The sequence below is a fragment of the Molothrus aeneus genome, chromosome Z, assembly GCF_037042795.1.
Source record: "Molothrus aeneus isolate 106 chromosome Z, BPBGC_Maene_1.0, whole genome shotgun sequence".
Lineage (NCBI taxonomy): Eukaryota > Metazoa > Chordata > Aves > Passeriformes > Icteridae > Molothrus > Molothrus aeneus.
In genome coordinates, this window is record NC_089680.1 from 74,315,085 (window position 1) to 74,339,580 (window position 24,496).

Here is a 24,496-nt window from a genome sequence, read left to right on the forward strand (position 1 = left end):
TGTCATAATCCAAAGTTACAATTCAACAAAAAAACCCCACACTGGCATTCTTTCAAGTAGTACAGCTGAATCATAAAGACATAATTAAAAGGTGATATTCCTGGAGAAAGTGTATTTGGCCTCTGGATTATAGTAAAAGAAAGACTTGATTTATGACTGTAAATGACTAGGTTCAGTGAATTTCTTCATCACTACGATGAATTTATTATCTTTTAATTAGGTTCCTGTGGCTACTATCAGATTGTCCTTTCAGAATATCCTGCACAGAAGGTGGAGCTGAGAGACTTGATGCACACTCCAGTCACATCTAAATGCCCCGGCAACAAAGTGAGCAGTGGACAAGCCAGAATTAATGGTGCTCATTTGTTAGTGTCCAAATCCTTTTGGGGGGATGAATATCAGTCCTTTTTAACGAGACTGCAGTATGAGCAAATGTCACTGAGCTCAGCAGAGGCAGCTGATGCCTGGGGACACTCACCCTCTGGTTAGCCTTGCTGAAGTTCGAGACCAGGGCTTCAACATTCTCATGCAAGAGGGCACAAAGCTCTGCCCAAGGTAACTCTTCCAGGGGGACGTTTGTCGGTCTGGAAAGCACCTGGGCATTTGCCAGGGTCTGGTATGTGTTCAGGAGGATGGACATCTCCCTCTGGAACACAAAGAAAAAAATTAATTGCTGTAGCTGGGCAATGTTCAAATCAAAAGAGATGCATCATATGTGTGGTAGCAGAGCTGCCTGCAGCTGAAAATGAGCCCTCAAGGCTCCTTCTCACAGCTTCACAAAATTCCTCAGTTCATTTCTAATAATTGCAGCCATAATATTGCCTGATATTACAGCAGAGTAAGAAAACAGATTTCACAAAATTTATCTAATTAGACACAGTATGTAAATAAAGTATGTGAGTAAATCCCAGTCCTGTGGGGGCCACAACCATGACCTGGCACAGATAAAAATTTCCATGCTCTAGTGGATGCAATTCATTCACCCATGTTAATACCTTGAGGTGCCTCCAAATTGTGCCCCAACACTTGCACAGCACACAGAAAACTGTCCAGTTGGCCTGGCAGCACAACACACTCTAAATTCCTTTAAAAATTTGTTTTGCATGGATTAGATATGATTAAACAGCTGGCCAAAATGGGCCTACAGCTCCATCAGTCAAACTCCAAAAGCTGTGCCTCATTTATTTACAGTGATTTTAATCAGTGGTATATTAACTTGATTCAGATTATAAATAAATTTTAGCAACAACAGCATGCAGTAGAAATTCAATTCTTCATACTTTTAGTACATACAAGTGCCTTAGAAACTTTTTAAAGTTAAGATAATAGAAAGCTGTTTCTCAAATGCTGTATTAGTACAGTCAGAGATCAAGATAAGATTATCAGACTAGAGTGGAAAAACATATTCAGGAAGCATAAAAATGTTATAAAATATGAAAAAATACTGTACAGGTCAGGAAAGCAGGAAGGGAGAATGAAGGGAAGGAAATGCACTGACATTTTTACCCAATTTAAGCATGGGTATAGCAAAGACCAACAGCAATATATTAAATGTTATCTATACTTAGGTTCTGCTACAGTCTTCTGCTTTTTCATTTTGCGCAGCAAAATCAGAGCTATCTCAGTGGAGTAAACAGGATCACACACAGGCAATTCTGCTTCCCAAACAAATACAAACAGCTTTGGGAAAAATGCAAAGCCATCCAAGGCCATAAATACCTGATCTCATAAGGCAACCACTAATACAACTCTTCCAAAAATGAATATTTTTATCACCCGCTCAGGACAGTCTTGTGGTTTGAACGCCTTTGAGTAAAATAATTAAAACAACCAGCTCTATGAATATGACAGTGAGCTAATTATTATTATTTTTTACCCTTTCAATACTGTAACATTAATTTTGAGTCTAGCATTAAATACTGTTTCCATTACCAGAAATCTTGATCATGAATGGAATCTTGTCCATAGTTCTTGTCATGTCATATATTTTACTAAGGAATACAAATAAAAAGGAAAACTCCTACCACAGCAACAGCTAGCAAGCACTTCAGGTTTGGAAGCAAGCACTTCAGTAGAATATTTGCAGCTTGCAATTGTGTTTTGTAGTTAGAAATAGCAATCATTAATGCCTGTAGTTAGGGCAGACAGTTGCTTTTCTCTGTATGCATTCCTTTTGTGCCTGATGAAATGACTTTTTCAGGCTAACTAGGCCAGCAGATGTCTTTTAATACATTAATGCTTGCATGGAAGGAGCTGTTATTCTCCCAGAAAGAAAAAAGAAGATCCTGATTTTATTTGTCTCCAGTTTATGAATGACAGATCTGCCTGGGCAGTGGACAGCACTACCACAAAGTGTGGAATAACTCCATCAGCTGAACAAAAGACACCCACAGATCTGAAGACTCTCTGATGCAGGTCTCTGCTCCTCTCCACAGGGAACAGACCTCATGTACCCTCCATGCTCAGAGCTCTGACAGAGAAAGAGGAGAAGTTTCCAAGCCACCAGCAAAAAAAATGTATATTGCTAAGAGTAGAAAGAGAGCAAATGTAACCACACAATGAAAGGAGAGATTTTCTAAATATGCTGACAACTTTCCTTTGTCCATGCTGCTGTGCAAAGAGATGGCAAAATTGTTATTCAAGGTGTAGCTGAGTAAAGACAGTAGAAAAGCCCAAAGTGGTCATATAAGAGGAGAAATTTTTCAGAAAATAATCCAGCGAAATACATCCAATGTGCCAAATCCACAGCAAAACAAGTAAAAAACAAAACAACAACAAAAAATCCCCTCTGCTTTTCCACCTGAAAGCTTGAAATAATTTTCAAGCAATTTTTACAGTCAAATACTTGCACTAAAACTAAAAGGGTGTATGAAATTAAAAAAAAAAAACAAAACATTTCTAGAATGATAGCTCATGAAACTTGACAAAAAAGTTAGGTAGAAAGAACATTCTTCACATGAAATGATCATCAATATCTACAAAATGCCTTAATTAGGAATGCCAGTACATCCTGCCCATACTTAAATAATATTTTCAAATTAGCTTCTCCAAGGCATTGCTTACATTTATTCATGTAGTAATTTTTTTTAAAGGTAACATAATAACAAAAAGGGTGAGAGAATGGCAGAATTCTGCCACAGCTCAGCGCAGCAAATGCAGCAAATTCTCCCCACAGTAAATATTTTGACAGTATGCTTTAAAAAACCCAAAGCAATGTGTGCCACATTTTTTTCCTTACTACTGAGCTTTTTTTTCTATTTACTATTTACTATTGAGGCTTTTTTTCCTTACTATTGAGCCTTCCTTCAGGCTGAAGCTGTCTGGAGGAGCCACTAATGTTGCATTGGCATCTTGAGCTCTCTTCCCTTCCTCAGCCTGGTCTTTCCATTGCACACCGGAGGATAAACGCTGTCCTTGTGAACTGGAAAGTTTCCACAAAAAAGATACTTTAACCAAAATTACTTTTGTCAAATGCACTGTGTTCTTTTAAAGGATAATCAATGGATATGACAGATACTACTTTAGCACCACACATGGATTCTGAAGCTGCTTGCCTTTCCTAATTGAATGAAGAAATTTATATTCCTTCTAAGGAAGATTTTGCAAGAGGTTATATTTTCAGTTACCAAGCCTCGTGTCATGCAATTCATAAGATTATATGGATGTGGCCTCAAAGTTACATATAACAAACAGAATTTTTCGTATTTTAATTAACACAACAGCTGTCTTCAGAGAGACCATGTCACATCTTGCATCATCAATGCTGATTTCAAGTACAGTTCTTGCTCTCCAGGTTTCCACATGCCTGACTCTACTCTGTCTGGCTTTTAAAGCAAACTATCCAGAATTTTAATCTGTTCTTGTACTGTGTCACTCAGGAAAACAGATCTATCAAGAGCCTGGCATGACTAAACAGGCAGCTGATGAGGAAACTCCAAGGCCAAGCAATAGCATAAAGGACACAGAAGCACAGAGAGGGAATCCAAGGAAGAATTTTAAAAGATTGCCTGAGTATTTAGGCATGGTGTCAGGAAAGCCAAAAGCTTGCTTCAAATTGATGTTTGCACAGGATGACAAAGGCTTTTCCAGCTCAAGTTTTAAATATTTTACTAAAAACATGGCCATAATCATGAATCTTGAATGAGTTGCTCAGGCCACAAACTTCCTTCCTTGTGGGAAAACAATTTTTTCCTTCTCCACTGCTCCTTGTGTGAGTAAGTCAACATAAACACCTGTGTATACAGGCTGAAAGAGAGCTCACCCAAGTTCTGCTACCACAGGCACAGCAGACTGTGCTGGCCAGGAAACATCCCAAGAGATTTCCTCTGCTCTCACACTTTTCGATACTTTTTAACCATTTAAAGCTTTCTACGGCCATTCAAAAGTTGAAAACAAAGATTATCCACTATAAATGATACACAACTTCTTGACAGGAGTCTTAGAGATCCAACTGACTCACTGAAGTGGAAAACAATGTCTTCATAATAATCTAAGTGTATATAGAAAAGCCATCTTTTCTAGACCTGCTGGATATCTTTTCCTACACTCACCCCAACCATTACTGGACCCTGGACCTAACCATAACTATGATTTGCAAAATTTTTGGTTTGGCAAATAATCTGTAGCAGGCCAGTTATTATCTGTACCATTCACAATACCTTTGGTTACTGATATGGGCCTGTTATTAATGGACTGCCAGGTTCTGAACCTTTAGTTTGGTTTGGCACTTTGCACCAGATTTTCTGCTGACTGAAAAATGCAGGGACTGTAAAGTGCGAGTTGTACTGAGGCTGTCTAGTGCCATTTTGCAATGGCTTTAAAAGGAAACTTACTCTTTTTTTCCTGTCTCAAGTGCATTTACTGGCTCTCTGAACTCTTCCCTTGCTATCCCTTCTGGAAAATCTTCTCTCCTGCCGCGATGCCCTTCATTCAAAATGTCTTCCAGTTCTTGAATTCTCAACTACCAAGTGATAAGAAAGCAGTTGAAGGAAGTTAGGAAAGACTGCCATGGTCTTTAATGCTGTTCACGGTTCTGTTCTGCTTTTTATAGGTGAATATCTTCTATTAATTCTATATGGAATTAGAAAGCATTTAACACACATAAAAATGGATTTATACATAGAGTCCAAAACAGAAAGAAATAGATATGCTGACCCAAAGCACCTTTTGTTCTCCTTGCATGGTGTTTGGATTTTCCTGTTTTCCATTATTTATATTACTGAAGTTTTCCAGGGGAATTCTATTCATTAAGTAGACTCATAAAAGGGTAGGATTAACAGTAAAAGCTACACTTGCACTCAGAGCAAAGCTCATGTGGAGCTTGTTCATGTACATAAACAAGGAAGAAAACCTTCTGAGGTCTTCACCCATAAAAGATAAATCTCTAACTTCACGGAATGTTACTTTTCCAGCTCCTTTGTATGTTGTAAAAGTAGAGAGGGAATAAAAAAACCTGAATCATCACAATTTATTTAATCATCACTTCAGAAATCCAAGTGCCTGTACTTAGAGAAGGTCATAAGAAAATGACTGAAGAAGTGGCAATGCTTGTTTGTGTTCCTCAGAAAACAAGAAAAAAATAATGAAATTCCCTTTTGTTTTCTCATTTAGTTCTTCAAAAATCCACTAGGAAGGCTTCCTTAGTCACTACAAGATCACTCAACAATCACCTTACAGGATTTTCACTTTTGTTTTTTTAATAAACCCTAATTACTTTAATGGATCAAACCCTGTGTGACACAGTTTAGTGATACAAAAATTTAATATTCAAGTATACATATCACATTTTTTAATATATTCAAACTTTTCTGGCAACAGCAGATGTAATAGCTGAAATGTACTCTGAATAGTTACATTTGGAACTGCAGTCTCAGGATGCATTAATATCTCACACCTAGAGAAGTTGGGTGAATGCACTCTATCTCTGAAATTACCTAAGTGCCCATTCCAAAGATATAGGACAGAATATCTCAGCAGTTTAACTATTGTGAAACATTTCCTTTCCCCTCACTCTTTCAATGCTCCTTTGAATTCTAAAACACAAGAATGTGTTTCCATATCTCCTGGAAATCAAGGAGATATTTTTCTATTACCTTTTACAGTCTTGACAATCATCAATCACTGCAAAAAATCTACTCAGTGTTTTCACTGGAGCAAGGAAGTCTGAACATTTTTGGAAGATTGCACCTTTACAAGTTCATCTTCCATTTTACTGCAAACTTCTACCAAATATTTAATCAAAAGTTTACCTGCATGACTTCTGTAGTGTATTTACATTCTACATGCGCTCGTCTTGCTGCTGCAGCATCATCCTCCAGTTTCTTTATTTTCACTGCAGCTGCCTAAAAGTACATTTTAAAAATATCTAAGTCCGGAAAGATGATGACATCATGCAAAGACAACTTAATTTCTTCAGTTTATTAGGTCTCCATACACCAACCTGTGGTATCTGAACTACTTGCACTTTGGAACTGTGAAAACTCATGTCAATAAATAAATGAAAGGAAACAATTACATATCCAGAATATTAAAGTAATATTTTCTGTTTAGTTAAAGAAATTGATGTAGGATTACGTTCTTGCTACAGTTTTCATAGTCACAGATACCTGTCTCTATCTAAAGGCCTGGACATGGTATTTCAATAGAAAAAATGTTTTTAGCAGAAGCAGTAACTACAGAGCTGCTATAATAGAAATCCACATGAAATTTTAGCTACATTGTTTCCTATCAAAAACATCATCTCACTTTGACTGATGATTGATTTGAAAAGAACAATACACCCCAAAATGACTTCTGCCTTCAAGTGATGCCAGAAAGATGAAGAAAAGGACATTCATATTAAAAGTAATTTAAGACACTCAAGGTTACACAGATACAAGTCAAGTCATTGATTTTGGACAGGTAAAGCAAAGGAGCAAGCATGTGAGACTGAATCCTAACTCCAAGCACTTCAGTTAGGGAAACATTAACTGAAAAATAAATTAATACATAAAATGAACATACGAGCTGTTGGCAATAAATTTAAACTATGTATAAGCTCACACATTCACAAAAGGAAATAATTGAGAAACAGAGATCTGTGGAAGGCCTATTAAAGAGAAAGTCACTGCACAGAGCTTACCAAACCCACTCCACAAAAGCATCAGCCAAAAGGCTTAAGCTTTGCCTCCTCCCACAAGATCTATCTGCTTAAGATGCTTAACTAAAAAATAAAAAAGTCACAAATCCTGCGCAAATACTCCCTCTGTACCCATATTGCTAAGAGTACTTTCCCAGTGACATAAACCCCTTTCCATCTGCAGTTCAAACACCACTCTCAGGTCAGGCTCGCAGCATTCACCTGTGAATCCACCTTTCCTGCCAAGTGATGCTCTGCATTTTGTTAATCAAACACGGGGCACTCATAGCCTAACTCAGAGGTTTCACCCCTCAGAAATGAAACCGCTCAGTTGTGCCAGTGCTTGCTGAGGCTCCCAGCAGCAGGCAGAAAGCTTTACCTCCAGTTCTTGGAGGAGCCTCTCCTGCCGTTTATTCTTGATTTCCAGACAGGCGGCCTGGAGCTTCAGCACCTTGGTGCAGCCACTGTGCTCTGCCTCCAAATCCTTCAACTTCTTGGCAGTGCTTTGCAGGGCAGCATTAGTTTTCTAAAGATAAATAGGTAAAGGAATAAATCAATACATCAAGAGGCACTTTTTCTAAGATAAAGTATTGCAGTTGAGAGTTCAGCTGCAGTTTGAGAGGAATGGAGACTGCATCAGAAGATGACGTTAGAATTTTAAAATCTACGACGCCAGCACACGTCAACAGAAGTGTTTACCCAACAACAGACGTGCTTTTGATTCACCACCAAGAAATCTGCGTTGGCCCAAAAATCACTGTGAACATGATCTTCTGTGGTAACACTAAAATCAGAGCCAGATCTCCACTGGAAACCTTTCCTTAAAAGAGTACAGCCCTTCAATCTCTTCTGTCTCCCAGCTCAGTGGCAATGATAGAAACAGAGTGCATTTGGGGAAATTATGCATGGGGACAAAAGTTCATTTTTGTTATGATTGTGATTGCTGAAACTTCAGATGTTTTTAGAAACAGTTAGTCCCACAGACTAAATAATTTTGATTTCTGCTTTTCTGAAAAGCATTTTCTTCTTTCTAGAAACTGAATTTAAAAATTGATGAAATATGAAGTCCTCAGTAGAATAAAATGATCTGGTCCCCACTTCAATTTCTGCATACAGAAATTGAACTCAGCTAGAGGCTGGAAGCATTATTAACATTACTGGACACTGCAGCTCCATGAAGTCACTGCTACAAAATCCCCATTGTCCATATGAATTTGGATTAAATTTAAGCTAATCCTCTACCTTTGCACGTCCAGCAAGACAGTTTTCTACTCTTCAGAATGCAAAATAAATAAATAAAGAAGCCAAAATTAACTGTTTTCTACATTTTCTAACATTTCTTCTCTATATCTGGAAAGATACAGAAATATTTATTCCTTCAGGTTTATCTTCCAAATATTAACAAATGTGAGCTAGGAAATGTGAAATAAGTAACAGATAGTTTGCTGTGAAATACAACAAAAAATTTTAAAACATTTTCTACTGGAAATATAATTAACATTAGAAAACTAAAATTGTTGTGAGTATATCAAGCTCGTTAAACAAGTCGGCATGAGCTGCAGGATTTCAGAATTTTGAAGAATTTCTGAACTTTTTGGAGGTGATATGACTGTTGAATACTATCCCCGTAGCCACCTGCAAATATTTGCTCATGAAAAACACAGCTGGTCTTTTTTTTTTTTTTTTTTTTTAAACCGTTTGTGAACGACACACTCTCCCAAGTATTTGAAGGAAAAAAACGTGCAGGGATATGAACTCCTGCCTATCCACGAGTTGATGCTATTGCCCTTCCTAGCGAATGCGACCCCTCCCATCCCGGGCCAGGATCCGCCCAATAGATCCTGTCACACAGCAGGGAGGGTGATTTTTCCTGTGTGCTCGTTCCAGAGGCACATTTCAATACTCCATGACTCCACTCCCACGCCTACCTCAGCATTTTCACAGCCAAGTTCAGAATTACAGTTTGTGTAGTTTTTCCAGTCAGGATTTGCCTACATGCTCAGAATCCCACTTCTCTGCATGTATTAAGACCACAATTAAATCTCCTTTCATTTTATAACTCATTTCATTTTATAACTCAGAATAACTCAAGGAGATTTAAATTTGGGCCTATAAATACACAACACAAAAGACTGCAATGCATTCAAAGTCATCATTTATAAACCCAGATATTTCTGATGTTCATCTGACAAGCTCAAATGAATTAAGCTTTCAATGCGGTCGAGTCAAGGACAATCAAGATGTAAGATTTTTTTATTTCCCAGAATTTTATAATTATATGTAACATAACTCTAGGGTGATGGGCAGGGGAGCAGCTACAAAAGCAAAGTGGAAAAATGTAACATTTTTACTACTGAAGGCAGGTTAGGGTTTGGCACCTAGCAGTGAGTCACATTTTCCTTTCAGTGATTCTTGAAAGTCCTGAAAGACTTCTGAGTCCAGTGACATCAAGATTCTGAAACCCTACAGCTCACTCTGGCCTGTTTAACGAGCTACATGTATTCATGGCAATCTTAGTCTACTCATGTGAATTACATTTCCTACAAGTTTGTAGCTTTAATACATTTACCAACAAAACCCCTTCCTCTACAACCACTGTCAGAGAACACTGCCAGGGAACTGACAGAGAAGACAATGTCCTGAGCCATACACTGCTCCTTTTGTCCTTTTTCAAGGACAAACATCACTCAACAGAGCATGGCATACTTTTTCAACACTGATTTTTGATGCAGCATTAAACTCTCTGAAGGTAGCTTCTACAAAACACTGTGCACAACAGAAGGCAATACCCTTCCAGAGCCTCCTCAAACTAACTCAGCCACTCACTGTTAGGCAGAACTCAGAGCTTACCCTGCTGCCCCTGGCAACTTAAAAAAGAAAACTCTATCTAAAAGTAGGCTTCTTCACAGCCTATGTCCTGCCCTACCTTTACAAGAATCAGCTTTGAATAAAAACTGGCTTCTTTTGAGAAGGACATTAGGTCCTGTCCGCAGCTCCTGTCCTGTCCACAAGCTCCTCTGTTTTTCACTACCAGCATTACACACTAAGTGTAACTTCATAACTCTGTAACTTCATTACTTCTGTAATCTTCAGAACTATTCTGCAGTATTTAGCTATTTGGGGGATTTTTTTCTCCCTTAAACCCAAAAAACTCCAACCCACCACACACTTGGCATCAAAAAACTTTCAGCCAGCATCTCATGGAACTTTCCATCTATTACTACATCATACCTGAAAAGCCATTTCTGCTTCAGCTTTTTCTTTAAAAAGGAATTCTAGCTCAGCAAGGTGTACTCTGTGGATGTTCTCCATCTCCACTGCAAATCTTTGAACTATTTTCTCAGTCTCTGATGCTTTCTGCTGGTGTTCGTCATTCATTTCTGTTGTTCACAAAACAAACAAACAAACAAACAAAAAAAAAATAAGCATGTTCAGAAAAAAAAAGAGTATAATGAACATAAGTTCCTCTGTGTATTGTGGTATCCTGTGAAACACTGGAACAGTAACACTTCCAGTTTCACTACAGAGAAACAATCACATCTTGTGTTCCTGTAGCATCTTTCACACAAGGACATAGAAATGCTTTGGAGATTTCTCAAAAGCATTGAGAAAATTAGATTTCAAACAAATGAGATTTCAAATTGAAGCTCTTCTCCCTTTGGAAAGGAATAAAAATTCAACTCTTTCAAGTGAGGCCTCTATAGCATAGGGAACTTAATAACTTAATTACATTTTTCTGCAACACTTGGCTAGCTTATTGCCAAATAGTTATGAGACATTTCAGTCTGTATCAATTAATTTCAAGCTCAGTTTAAGTAACAATAAGGACAGACACTTGCCACATGAAAATGATTCAAGGAAAACCTTAGGCAGGTTGGGCTAATGAGCAAAGGCTTAGCTTTTCTGGGGAAATTTACTGCTGCTCAAGAGATTTAAATCTTCAGCCCAATGGCTGCCCCAAGATAGGGAAATACTGGATCTACTTCTCTGTGCAAGCTTAAATGCCAAGGAAGAGTTCTTTTCCTAAAAGCAGTTTTACTAGGAACTTTGCTTCATTTCACAAACTCAGTCAAAATATTTTGTATTATTTTTTTATGTTACTGAGTACAACTAGCTATGTTGGCATTTATGTGATCACCACTTTCTAAGAGATTTTTACTTCAAATTCATCCTATTCTTCTGAAATTTCTTCCTAGGTGGAGAAGGGTGAGAAAACCAGAAGAGACATGTTGGGAAAACACAGAGAATTTGTGGACACAGTGATGGAAAAGACCTGTCAGATGTCAGGAAGTCAAACCTCAAGAAGAACAGCAGAAAAACATCTTGGAGAAAATACTAACGAAAGGGCACAAGTGAGGTGCTCTGTCCAAGAAGTTAAGTTGAGATTGTATCCAAAACACCACACGAGGTGAGCAAGGCTCCAAGGGATAAGGGAGAAGAAGCAGTAAGTTAAAAACTGAAAAAGAAATGAGAAGAACACTCAAAGCCAAGTCTTTGGCTTCTTTGACATTTGTAACAATAAAAACAAAACCAGGGAAAAAAAAAAAAAAACAACAAAGAACAAAACAAAAAAAAAAAAAACAAACAAAGAACCCCAACCCAAAAAAAAAAAACTGTTTGCGAAATTTAAACCAAGATTTCTGTAATCTGTGTGTTCTCCAAATGAATGAAAGTGCAGAATTCTTATTATCTTTTTAAAAAAACCTGGCAGTATAAATGCATTTCAAGTTTCAGAGGCTCCTTCCATCCTTGTAAGGTTACAAACTCCAGGAGTCCTCCAGTCTTTTCAGTGAACACCAAAGATTCACAAATACATCTCTTGTACTGAATTTAAACAGTATTATATTTACTTAGGTAACAATAAAAAAAAAATCTCCCCAGCTTTTAAGAGTGAGAAATCCCTCTCTGTTTGAGAAGGATTAAGAAAATTTGAGTTTCTGAATGCAAAACTAGTAGGGGGAAAATGTGTAGGTAAAACCCTTCCTTTCCACGTACTACTGTCATAACCCCTGTTATTTGTATAAAAACAAAACCAAAGATGACTTGAAGAGGCCAGATATGAGCAACAAAAAGCCAGAAATATCTGAAAAGGTGAAAGAGAAAAGCAGCACGATGAGAACTCCTGGGGGAAAAAAAAGTTTTTGGAAAGAGTGTAAACAAATAAACAGGACTTGATTTTATTTTTTTTCCCCCTGAAAATAAAAAGGAAGAACAGCTGGATATAGTGATAAGCAGGAAGTGGAGAGGGACTCCTTAATTACAATTCTGTGCACACTGAAGGAAGGAAAAACAGAAGGTAAGGAGCAAGAGAAAAAAAAAGGTATTGATAGGCTTAGCAGGTTATATTTAATTGGTATGAGACAGCAAGGGTTTTGCAAACTCTTATGAGCTTATAGGAGCAGATGAGTAAGACATGGGAAAATAAGAAAATAAGAGACTTTCCAAAAAACACTGTAACTGTAAAACCTTGTGCAATCTCTGCTTTTTTAATGACTTGGGACTGATGTAGCCTCTGGCCTATGATTTTTTTTGTTTTTTTGAAAATTACCTTGAAGTTCCATAACTTTGGCTTTTGCATCACACAGTTCATCCTCTGCAGCATAGAGCCGTAAATCAGCTTCTTTACTAGCAAATGTCATTTCACTCTCCAGATGTTGACGAAGAGCTTCTCCTTTCTCAAGTTCCAACCTTAATTTCTTTATTTCTTTTTCATAGCAAGACATCTAGAAAATAAATATTTCAGAAATTGCATTCATAGCTGCCATCTTATCCCATCTGATTTTGAAATACAGTCTTGCAACCACACATTTTAGATCCTTTTTTTTTTTTTATGCAAACTGTTCCTAGATCATTTTCATGTACCTTAAATGTACCTCTCTGTTTTTCCAAACATGCTCTGCCTTAAGAAAATAAAAGCTACAATTATATTTATTCCACAGGCAATTTTATGGTAACTGTATTTACAACTAGAAAAGCAGTTGTGTTGGGATACTAGATTATCAGACACCTAGGAACTCAGTGTGTAAACACAAACTTCAGTCCAATGATGTTCAGCAGTCAAGCAGAATGCTATTAAACACAACAAACAAAACAAAGAAAAGGCTTCAAAAAGGATTCTTATCTGGTGTAAGAAAGATAGTCTAGTCACCGCTGCCAAAAACTGGAGCCAGGAAACCACATTCAAGCCATTAGAACTCAAGAAGGTGGAAAGTAAACCATGAATTTCTTCAGAACATCTACAAAGCAGCAGCATCCTTCATGGATGCCCCATTCATAGGAAATAATTTAACAGGAGCTCCATTCATAGGAAATAATTTAACCCCATTACAAAGGTTTTCCCTGATGCTCTTGTGGCAAACTAGTACCTAAATGAAGTAGCAGTGAGAAAAGACTTCATTAAAATTTTCTTTACTTTGAATTTTATTACTGCTAAAAGTAACAATTCTGCTCTTAGCAGTTTGTTAGGGGCATCTGGTGTGGGTGCTCGTTCAGCTGTTTCCTGCTAAACACAGCCAATAAACCAAGTTTGTTGTTCCCTATCCACTTATTTAAGGATTCCTGCTTCTTACAGAGTGACTTGCCCTTGTCATGATCCCGTTGCTCTGTCAATGGTGGGGTGATTCTGTAAAATGGACCCCTGGAATTCCTGGGATTAAAAGACTCAAACAAACAGACAAACCACATCTTACCTTGAGAATTCCAAAGCTGAGGGTGCAAAATATTCTTCTGCATGATTTTACTGTTGTGTAGTGCTCAAGTTTCTTACACACACCTTCAGCTATTAGCAATGACGCTAAAAGTGATATCAGTTTCTAGGGACAGGCATGAGATGTCTGTACAGCGCTACTTTGTTATTTTCCAACTACTGAATGTCATTTTGACTCACCTGATGAGAGGATTATTTCAAGGAAACAAATTGCATTTAAGGAAAGAAATTACATTTATTCTCCGGGTAAAATAAAGCAAACAAAGAAAAAAACTCCTTACCTCTTGATTGTGTTGATTGTTTAATTCCAAATTTATTTTCTCCAGACTATGGAGTTTTCTTCTCAGATCTTCAACAGTGTCCGTTTCCATTTGATTTAAATTCTGAGGCAATGGTAACTCTTGTAACTGATTATCTGAGCTGAAAAGTGTGTTTTGAAGAAACATGAGCATTCCTTTGAAGTTTTAATGCTTCTTTACCTCAATTAGCCAATCATGGGTCCAGAGTTTTAAACCTTCACATAAGTAAAATTATTTTGTGCAGTTTTCATCTTACTATTGCTCTTTGAAGAAAGGATTATATAGAATTGCTTATTGTGCAAGATATGAGAGATGTGGCAGCAGGAACTTAAAAGAGAGATTCACTTTCCACTAATAAAGTTGATTTAAGCATAACATATTTATTATTATTTTTTAGTATCTTTGTTCCCCATAATGAACTTCCATAATTTTTGATAATTAACTTCCAGGAGGCTTAGAAACGTAATTCCAATTATGTGAGTTAAAACAACTGCAAGCTTTTTGTCTCCACAAAAAGTCTCATTTTTTAACATTAGTTACCATCTCAAAACCATCTCTGTCATGAAACAAATCCACAGATGTGGGAAAAAAACCTCTCTTTTTACACTTTGTCTTCTGAGATACATACATTCAAACCACAGACATGCAACTGATCACAGACACAACAGAAATTGAAGGTTTAGGCCTCCAAACTACCCTGTTTTATCATAATTTCCACTACTATTTTAGTTAAAGCAAAATCTACTTGGCAATTAGCAGAATCAGCCCTCAAGCACCACAAACAATTACAAAAGAGTCAACACCAAGTTTCTATATATAAAGTGAAAAATTTATACATACAATATATAAATTTCTATAGATACACACACACAACCATGTATAGATACAGATATATATGTTACATATATATATAGATATGTATGCATATACATATATATAGTTACATTAAAAAATATTTATTATCCAGGTAAATAATTTAAAGTGAAATTATTATAACTTCAAACTGGAAAACTTTTCAGTTATTTCAGTTCTTGAATATCAGTGTTCACATTATTTGATATGTTCATTTTCACATTATTTTAAGTATGTAAGACTGCAACAATTATTTTATCCAGACTTGCAAAAGTGCAAGAGTTTATGGGCAATAAATGTGAAATACACTGATAAAAGAAACATGATTAAATTAAGCACTAAACTGGTATCATATAATGCAGAAATGTAAATACTAAAATACCATATCTTTGTCTACATGAAGTATTTTTTACAGAAGTAACACTGTCCTGGCATTTAATTAATAGATCTTTAAGTCACCACTTTACCCCTAGATTTGTGTATAGGTACAGTTAACATTTTTCATGACCAAAAATTTACCTGATGTCATATTTTTCTCTTTTTTTTTTTTTTGGCTGGCCAAAGAGATACAAATACTATCAATAAGGGGATCTGTAACTTAGATAAAATCTTGCCTTTGAAGACATCTCTCTTAAAGGATGACATTTCAGTATTTTAGCTGCAGACCATAAATATCTTATAATTGAATAAACAGTAAGTATATTCCCATTTAAAAAGAAGACAGACATCGTCTGTCAGATCAGAACAGCTCGATGTCATCAGAAATTGTTCCACAAGGTGCCGTGTTCTTAACCCATTTTATGTATTTAATAAATGTAGGAGATAATAATCATTAAAACCTGCAAGAAAACCACAAGGTCATGATTAGTTTTCAGAACTTACTACCAAAGCCATACCCAAAGCAAGCAACATGAACCAAAGAGCAAGAGATCAGCAACAATTAAAATCACTATTTTTAGTGTAACTCTGCTCCTGCAGTAAGAAGATTGGGAAATAATAGAACCTGAGCAGCTGGAGCATCTGTAATAAAATCGGAATAAAATCTTGTTTGTGGACATCATGTAATTGGTTTGAGTGACCCTTTTTTCTCCCTTTCTGGGGAAAACACAGAAGAAATAAAGGCAAGTAATATTATTCAGAGATGATGAATGAAGTACCAGTCTCAGCTGAAAATAGCTAAAAGCCAGACAGCACCAAGGGGGAAAAATGAAACCCAAACTGAAAACTGGGGAAGACTTGGTCCAAGAAACAAAGGTTATGGAAAGGGGAACCATTTATTTGGTCTGGAGGCAGCAGGGGAGTCATTGACCTTATTTAAACTTGGTGAGATGCAATATTATTTTCATGGAGACCACACAGAATGGAAGCAAGAGAATAATGACTTTTTGTAAAAACCTTTAAGGCTTTCATTAAATGACATTGGTTTGTGTGGCAGTCAGAGCTAAAGCAATCTCTTTCTTTCAGCTCTCCTATGAAATCTCCACCAACAAAAAATCATAATGGAAAGACATTAAAACTTACTCGGAGGAGAAACTAACTGCAATTAACTATTCTGCTTAACTGAATCTGTGGGGGAGAATCAAAAAAAAAAAAACCATACCATGCACAAAATTTGTGATACCACAAGCATTAGCAAATTAAGGATGCCATGGAAATGAAAAATATGTATCAGAGCATTAAAACAGGGAACATAATATTAAGTATTGGCAAAAAAAAAAATTAGACACCTTTTGAAATAGCATTTTACGCACAGCTTCTGAAGTCACGATGCAATTGGTGGAAACTTAAAAATATATATCAGAAAACCCTAATTTTTTTCTTAGTATAGAACAAAAAAACCACCCAAACCAACAAAAACAAACAAATGAACAAAAAATCCCCCAGCTAACAAAAAATCCCCCAGTCCCAGTGTCAGAACTGTTGAACTATTACTTATGTTGCCCACTTCATTTTGGTTGTCTACTTATACATTTTCAAATAAAATGGAAACTAGCCTCAAGAATTTTTGTTTCTGTAATACTTTCTTTAATTGTCACAGCATGGCCAGCAAATGCAATACTTTCTGAAAGCTTCCTCCTACCACTTCTAGGAGATTTTTCCTCCCATCTTCGTATAACAGCTACAAGTGTTACAACCACAAAGCTGTCAGAAGATTCAGTCAAAGACAAAACCACACCAAGTCCCTAGAAGGTTTCGAAATATGCACAATTTGCAACCTATCAAAATTCAGAGAATGTTTTCTACTTCCATTTTCACATATTAGGAGTTCATCAACCCTTGGTTTTGAGCTAAAATATGGTTTTTTACCAACTACAGCTTTTAATAAGATACCATTTTTATTAAGACACCATTTTTAACAGGAATTTAAGAGGTTTCAATAAAGCATGTGAGCAGGTGAAATAGCTCCTGATTTCTACATTGTAGAAGTTATTTTGTAGCTCAAAACCTAAATTCTCAGTTTTCACTTCACAAGTCCACTGGTTACAGTCAGCATTGACCATTGCAGAAAAGCAACTTTTCACTAGCTTCAATTCCACAGCTGGCAGAAAATGCAGAGTAGTTTTGCAATTGAGAGAAATGTTCTTGCACTTACTACCTAGGAGTGTAATTTTGCTGAACTTCTGCAGCTAAGAGAGCAGCCTGCAGTCTGATTTTCTAACCAAACTCCGTATTTGTGGAATTTTGCAGTTCCCATAGAACTGGCAGTTTTGTACAGACTAAAGAGAGACAAATTGTTTGTGCCAAAGATCAAACTCTTATCACGTTATAAAACACGGGGGTCATGGTAAGACTTCAAGCCAACATCTACCAGCCCAATTAATGTGGAACACCCTCCTGTGCCTCCTGGGCTGTGCTCCTGCTTGCTGGCAGAAACTATCTCTACCTCCTGATGACTCTATGACACTTTGCATGTGTCACACCATATCTGGTTCTTCCTCTGCCTGAATTGTATCATTTCAGGCATCTAGAAAATAAATAAGCCACAAAAGCAGGAATTAAACTGCTACACTTAAAAATCCAGAACTGGACCTCACCGGATAGGTTCCCTGGAAGCAATGTTGTCTGAAGGGGCTGAACTCATGGTTTCCAAACTGTGGTTTTCTTAAGTCTATAAACTGTGGAGGATGAAGAACACAGTTAACCATACATACTTCTACTTGATGAGCTTCAAAGATTAGTCTCTTCTGCATCATTAAACTATCAAGGCCTCTAGCAGACACATGCTTTGCTTTATTTGTCAGCCTACTAAAATATTGATTTTTTTAAACACTCATACTACCATGTCACGTGAACAATTACCACAACTGCAATTTGACATCAGCTTTAGAAAATAGCATTGTACTGTTAGTCTTCTAAGCCTGACTATTGTAGAGAAATAAATATATATATGTAGCAGGATATCCACTGTCAGAGTTTTCAGAACACCAATAAAAAAATGTTATGTTTGCATAGATTGAGCTACCTTCCTCCTAAGCAGTTTACAAACTCTGCTTCTCTTCAAAAAATTCTACACAGTTCTTAGGGAGATAAATGGTACTATAAAAGGTACTGTGATTTTTTAAGTAGATCAGATAGCCAAGGTTGCCTGCCTAATAGAACACTTGCTATCCTAAAGGCTGCTAAGTCTTTCACAAATTGCGCAGAATTTTTGCTTTAAGATGTAGCTGTGAAAACTAACAAATTCGTTTTTCATAACATCATTCTTTTTGGTATTGCAACTTACACCAAAAACTCATAATGAACAGGGGAAAAAAAATTGTAGTTTCATAACAGACTCAAAATGTTTTCTGTCACATCCACATCATTCTGAAGTTTTAAAACTTCTTTAAATTACTCTGAAGTCACATAGAGGAAAAGAACAAACTAAATCTGAAGAGTGTCCCCTGAGAATGCTAAAGATTTTGAATATGCAATATTCCTCTGTTAATATACCTATGAATAGCTTACTAGCACACCAAGAGATAAATTCAAAAAATGGGCTATTTCACCTAGGGAAAAAGATAAAAATCCAGTGCCATGGAGCAACTTGTGGAAGCTCCATAATTAACCAAAACAGCAGAGGAAGTTTTTGCTTGGGGAATTACATTTGATGTGTCACTACAAACTTGTGTCAGCTTCTTCTTGCAAACTTCTGAATATATGCTGAATACTTCACAATAGGCCACTGATTTAGATGTGAGGAATAAATTCTCCTCAGTGAGGGTGGTGAGACCCTGGCACCGGGTGCCCAGAGCAGCTGCGGCTGCCCCATCCCTGGGGGTCTCCAAGATCAGGCTGGACAGGGCTTGGAGCAGCAACCTAGGATAGTGGAATGTATCCCTGCCCACGGCAGAGGGTGGAACAGGACGACATTGGAAGGTCCCACGACGTTTGAAGGTGATGGAGACCACTCACGGATAAACCCAACCGTGATCTTAAGGGGCACTAACTTAGAGCAGGCAAAAGCCCCGACTAGTAACAAATCCGCAGCGAACCTACAGAAACTCACCGGAGTGTCTGCAGCGCATTTCTGGAGCTGTCCCGACGGTGCTCGCCCTCCAGCATGACAAGCTGGGACTGCCGCAGGAAGTCCAGGGACCAAGGCGGAGCCCTGGACGGGAATTCCGCGGCTGCCTGGATACGGGGGCTGATGTCACAGTGCCCCGAACCCAGTGTGGGGCTCCGCCGGGCTCCCGCCGCTCTCTGCCGCCGCCCAGAACTGTCTAAAGGCTTAAAAAAGGTTCCCCAAGGTAAAATATAATGCAGGCAATCAAAAGGACCGACTGACACCACAGCCAGGCAGAGATGTGCGTGTCCTCAGGGCAGCACCCAGGTTATGGAGAGCAAACAGGCAGAAAGTTTTGAATGTCTGTGGACACAATTCAAAGCAGGGCCTCTCTGGACCACAGGAGCACATCTCCCTCCATGAGGAGGGACTTAGGGTTAGGGAAAGGTTCTTGTGAAACCTCCCAAGCGGCGAGATTTCGAGCCCCAGCTGTGTCAAACAACAACTGAATAAAGCTCACTCCACAGTATCCTGGGAAAGCACTTGCTCCCTCTCCAAGCACTGCTGTACTTTCTGCAGCTCCGTTTTTAAAGTTCCTGTTAAATTGTCTCTGTCTGCACACTCAGAGTGCAGATGATTTGACAATTTGCTGGCACCAGCTATGCTATCCTGAGCTTTTTTCAGGTTTTGTCTTATGGCACACATCTATCAGGATACCCAGGATATATCCTTTAAGACTAAAGATTTCAATTGCAAGAGATAAAAACTCCACAACATTCCACACACTCTCTGGGATAGCTCTCAAAACTTCATTTCTCATATGTGACCTGATCTTTGTAAATGGCTTTCAGCTGTGATTTTCTTCATTCTATGTCATGTAGTTCTTTTAAAGATATTGTGTCAAACGAAATAAGGAGGGGATGGAGGGTGTCTTGTGTGTTGTTTCATTTTTTCATAATTATTTCCAAGAGATTTTAGTGCACAAGGTTGTGATTTTAAAACAAACAAATAATAAAAGTAGAGAGTAAGACAACAAACTAACTCCATGGAGAAATCACACAAAAGTAAGGTTTAAGTTTGGAGATCTGAAATAAAGATTGAGTTATGAAATGCAGACTTTATCACAGTTGTCTTCTATTTCCTTTTGTGAAGAGAAGCTGTCAGGTCCAGTCCATGGCCATGCTCTCTGTGTTTTCTTTTAGAGTTTTGTACAAGGCTTGGCTTTTATCTACTTCTTCACTGGGGTGCAATTCTAGTTTTTTGCTTGACTCCTGTAGCTGTTCCTCCTGTCCATTCCAAAGTGATTGTACCTGATGCTTCCAATGGAATGCATTATTTAATTCTCCTACACTGTCAAACCTCTCACAATGCGATGAATCTTTGCTGAAGCATATTTAATTGCTCTCACAGGCCCTGGGCTTGGTCAGCTTCTTTTTTTCATCTTACTGAAATTCCATTTGAATTCTGCAAGTTGTAGGTGCAGTGAGTGGTGTTCCATCTGTGCTGCATGAAGCCTTCCTGCAAATTCAAATATTGCCTTCTGCAAGTATGATTTTCATGCTGGACAGTCTGTGACACAACCCACACTCCAGACAAGGACTCTTTCTCCAGATCAGTGGTGCACTTGTTGTGGGCTAGTGGAACTGAACTAGTGGAAGATTTCTACATTCAGCTTGTCCATAATTTCTGAAAAGGAGTTTCTGGCTGCACCTAGTTTTAAATGTCCACAAAGCCAGGACTTAGGTTTGTTAACAACATTCTGCTGTCCAGTCATGGAAGTGATTATTGCAGCATGGAAATTAACTAGGAAACCAGCTGAGTGCTTCAAAGCTCTCAATTTCTTCATTTTCACAAACTGGCAGATTATGCCTGTGTTTGGATACTCCTACACACACTTGAAATCCAGAGCCTCATTTTAAGCCCTTTTGTCCAGGTGAAAAGGGAGCAAGAAAACTGGGCTAAAACTTTAAGCCTTTTAGCTGCCAAAACGGCAATCACAGCTCCTAGGAACACATAAGCCAGGCCTTTGGTTCCCCTTTTCCTCATCCTTGTTTTGTCTTCTTTTCTTCATCAGCAGGGAGAGCATTCATTAGGCTCCTGATTTTCTGTTCCACTGATTTGTGGATGTTGACCTGGTCATGGAGGGAGTCTCTTTGGGAAGACATTAGCACACAGTAGAGGGGGCACAGCCATACCATGCTCCTTTTTGCCCACTCCTACTTGTTGCAGTCTCTAAATCCTTTCTATAATTGCCTGCTAATGTCCTGCAGGTTGCCTGAAGTTCATAAGTAAGAAGAATTAGAAGCTTATGGAAGTTTTCTGTGCATGGAGAGAAATAAAAAAAGGCCACCATTAAGCAAAGGTGCAAATAAGGAAAAATAAAATAAAAAGCAACTGCCCAGCCACTGTTGCATACAAAATGTATGAGAATTTGTTTCTTGGTCTCAGCAAGACCCAGCTACTGAGGATTTGGAAGGCAGCAGATCTGTTTGTGGCAGCTCACCATTACTCTGGAGCCCAGCAATCACATGCCCTGACTATCATGGATATCCTTTAGGAGGAAAACATGCCAGAAAAAAGAATTCTCTTCCAGAGGCCACTCTGATTTCTGCAGGAATAATGATGATTTGTGTTGTTCTGAGCCAGTTAGCTGGTGGGAAGAGAAATCCTCATGCAAACCTGGTAGTTCTAAATTGGACAAATTAGGACTGATCCTAGGAAGCTGAGTTTTGAAGCATTCAGCAGTTTACTCTCCATCCATCAGCTCTTGAGGCATGGACAGTGCAAAATGAGACACAGAGGGAGAATTGGAACAGAGAGTTTGGAGATTTCAGTGTTGTTACACCAAGCAGAAAATGCTGGAGAGGTTTTAGCCTTAAATCCTGCTGCTGAGAGCAAAACCTCTTACTTAATAACCCTGTTATTCTCTGTTGCTTTTGGGAATTAAACCTCTGTTGCAGGCAAGGATTTTAGAGACATTTAACCCCAACTTCAATTTCCTTGATGCATGTGGGGAAAGGAGCTGTTTTCCTTGCTATAAATCGTGCCCTGGGTGCTGTCATCACTGTCACAGGTGCTGGTAGAAGATGCCTTCAGGTTTGATCTCATCAGCCAGATTTTCAGCTGCAAAAAAGCAGCTTAAACATCACTGAACACTGCTGAAATTCAAGATGCAGTTATTTTAAGGTGTAAGAAAATGGTATTGAAAGTGGAGCCCTGGAAAATGTTAAAAATAGTCGGTGGTCAGTGTCTTGATCATCATTCAAAGACTGATGACTGATGGTCAGCACTTTGGCCACTGCTTGAAGGTTGCCTGCTGGCCACATTCTGTTTCTGATGTTGCAAGTCAGGGTGAACACTCCTTGCAGGTATCCATCGTACCCCGGTACCTGCGGAGACATATGCATACCCTCAGGCCATAAGGTGGCACGGGCCCTCCCACTTCTTGGTGGCAAGGTCCCATATCCAGACCTTGGCTCCAGGCAGGTGCGTCTCACCTGCTGAATTCAACGAGAGAAAATGATTCAGAATTACAGGAATCTCTGAATTCTTTGGCACTGTAAGGTGATTAATTGGATATAAAGCTTTTTCTAGTCGACTGTGTCAAGTCTCTCCCGGCATTCCCCTTTTACATTTTTCCAGAACATGCTTCAAGTGCATGAGCGCATTCAACAATAGCTTGACCCATTGGGGAATGCAGAATACCAAGTTTATGCAAGACTCCCCATAAGCATACATGTCGTGAACAGCAGAAGAATTGCAGCACACAATATGCGTGAACAGCAAATCCCAAAGTTTATTGATAACTCACACATATTTATATTGGTGTTAATGAAGCTTATACATATTGCAAAAGCTGAGCTCATTATTGGTTAAAGCACACTTAGATCAACCACACCTACTTCTATGCTCTAGTGATTATTTTGTTTCTATGTTTACATTCTTATAGCTACTCTACCTAGGCTATCTTCATTTTTTGGCAAACGATTTTCTCCCCTATCTTCCTGTTGAGACGAAGGTCACCATGACCTCTGTCAGTGATTGGACACTTATTACTTAATCCCCAGCTTGTTTCCCTTATCCTTATCCAACGGTATCACATCAAAGTGGCCTTTCTCAGCTAGCCAATTATCCACAAAGTTCTCCACACATACAAAATGATGTGTTTTCTTGTGAGACAAGGCAGGGCCATTGTCAGTTTCCACAGAAGAAGGTAGCCCCAAAACTGCAAAAGCCATCCTCCAAGGGGCAATCACGTCGCAACCCCTTTGAGCAAATGCCCATGTGGCAGAGTGTCGTAGACATCTTTTCCCTAAAAATCCTTTCTTTAGGATTTTTCCTTCTGAGAAGCTGAGAGGCCTCAGAGACAGAATGTAAACAATGCTGATCTGCTGCTGTGGAATGCAACAGGTTCACCTGAGATTGGCCCATCTTCGCTGTTTATAATTAATGGCCAATCAAGGACCGAGCTATCTCGGACAGAGTCCAAGAGAGCTGCCTTTGTTATCATTCTTTTCTCTTCTCTTCTTAGCTTAGCTAGCTTCTGAGAAAACCTGTCCTTCTTTTTCTTTTTAGTATAGTTATAATGTAATATATATATATATATATAATCAAATAAGAAATCGAGCCTTCTGATCATGGAGTCAACATTCTCATCTCTTCTTTCACCTGAAAACCCCTGTGAGCACGGTCACAGCAGAGGAGAAGGTGTCAATAGACACATGCACATAGGAAACTCGGCAATGTGAGTAACATCTATTTGCCAAAGCTACAAGCCCCTTAAGCCTCTGGGGTTCAGCCCTGCTGGTAAAGGTGCAGCAGGTCCATGACAGTCAGCACAGGAACTGACAGTGTCATGAGCTTCAGTCAACATTAACTGAAATTGCTTTTGCAGAGTAGGTGCACTTTGATGAAAAAATCATGCGATGCTTTGGCTTGCGCAACCTTGTCAGGCTGAAGCGCTACCCATGCAGGGTTAGCCAACCTGTCAGCCCTGCATTACCTTCTGCTATGAAACCTGGTAAAGTGGTGAGACT

The 24,496-nt window shown here is 38.4% G+C and overlaps 1 protein-coding gene across 1 annotated transcript in view; it reads right to left on the reverse strand.

Moving 5' to 3' along the window:
• LOC136569418 (coiled-coil domain-containing protein 171-like) overlaps nucleotides 1-23,891 on the reverse strand; it is a 34,652-nt gene extending 10,761 nt beyond the window's left edge. The window contains exons 1-11 of the mRNA XM_066569809.1: nucleotides 23,877-23,891; nucleotides 22,850-22,960; nucleotides 19,464-19,684; nucleotides 14,105-14,243; nucleotides 12,666-12,840; nucleotides 10,349-10,497; nucleotides 7,497-7,643; nucleotides 6,249-6,341; nucleotides 4,833-4,960; nucleotides 3,292-3,421; nucleotides 479-646 (exon numbers count right to left, since the gene is read on the reverse strand). Of these exons, the coding sequence (XP_066425906.1) occupies nucleotides 479-646; nucleotides 3,292-3,421; nucleotides 4,833-4,960; nucleotides 6,249-6,341; nucleotides 7,497-7,643; nucleotides 10,349-10,497; nucleotides 12,666-12,840; nucleotides 14,105-14,243; nucleotides 19,464-19,684; nucleotides 22,850-22,960; nucleotides 23,877-23,891 (1,476 nt within the window). The remainder of the gene's footprint in view (nucleotides 1-478; nucleotides 647-3,291; nucleotides 3,422-4,832; nucleotides 4,961-6,248; nucleotides 6,342-7,496; nucleotides 7,644-10,348; nucleotides 10,498-12,665; nucleotides 12,841-14,104; nucleotides 14,244-19,463; nucleotides 19,685-22,849; nucleotides 22,961-23,876) is intronic.
• Between the last annotated feature and the right edge of the window lie 605 nt (nucleotides 23,892-24,496).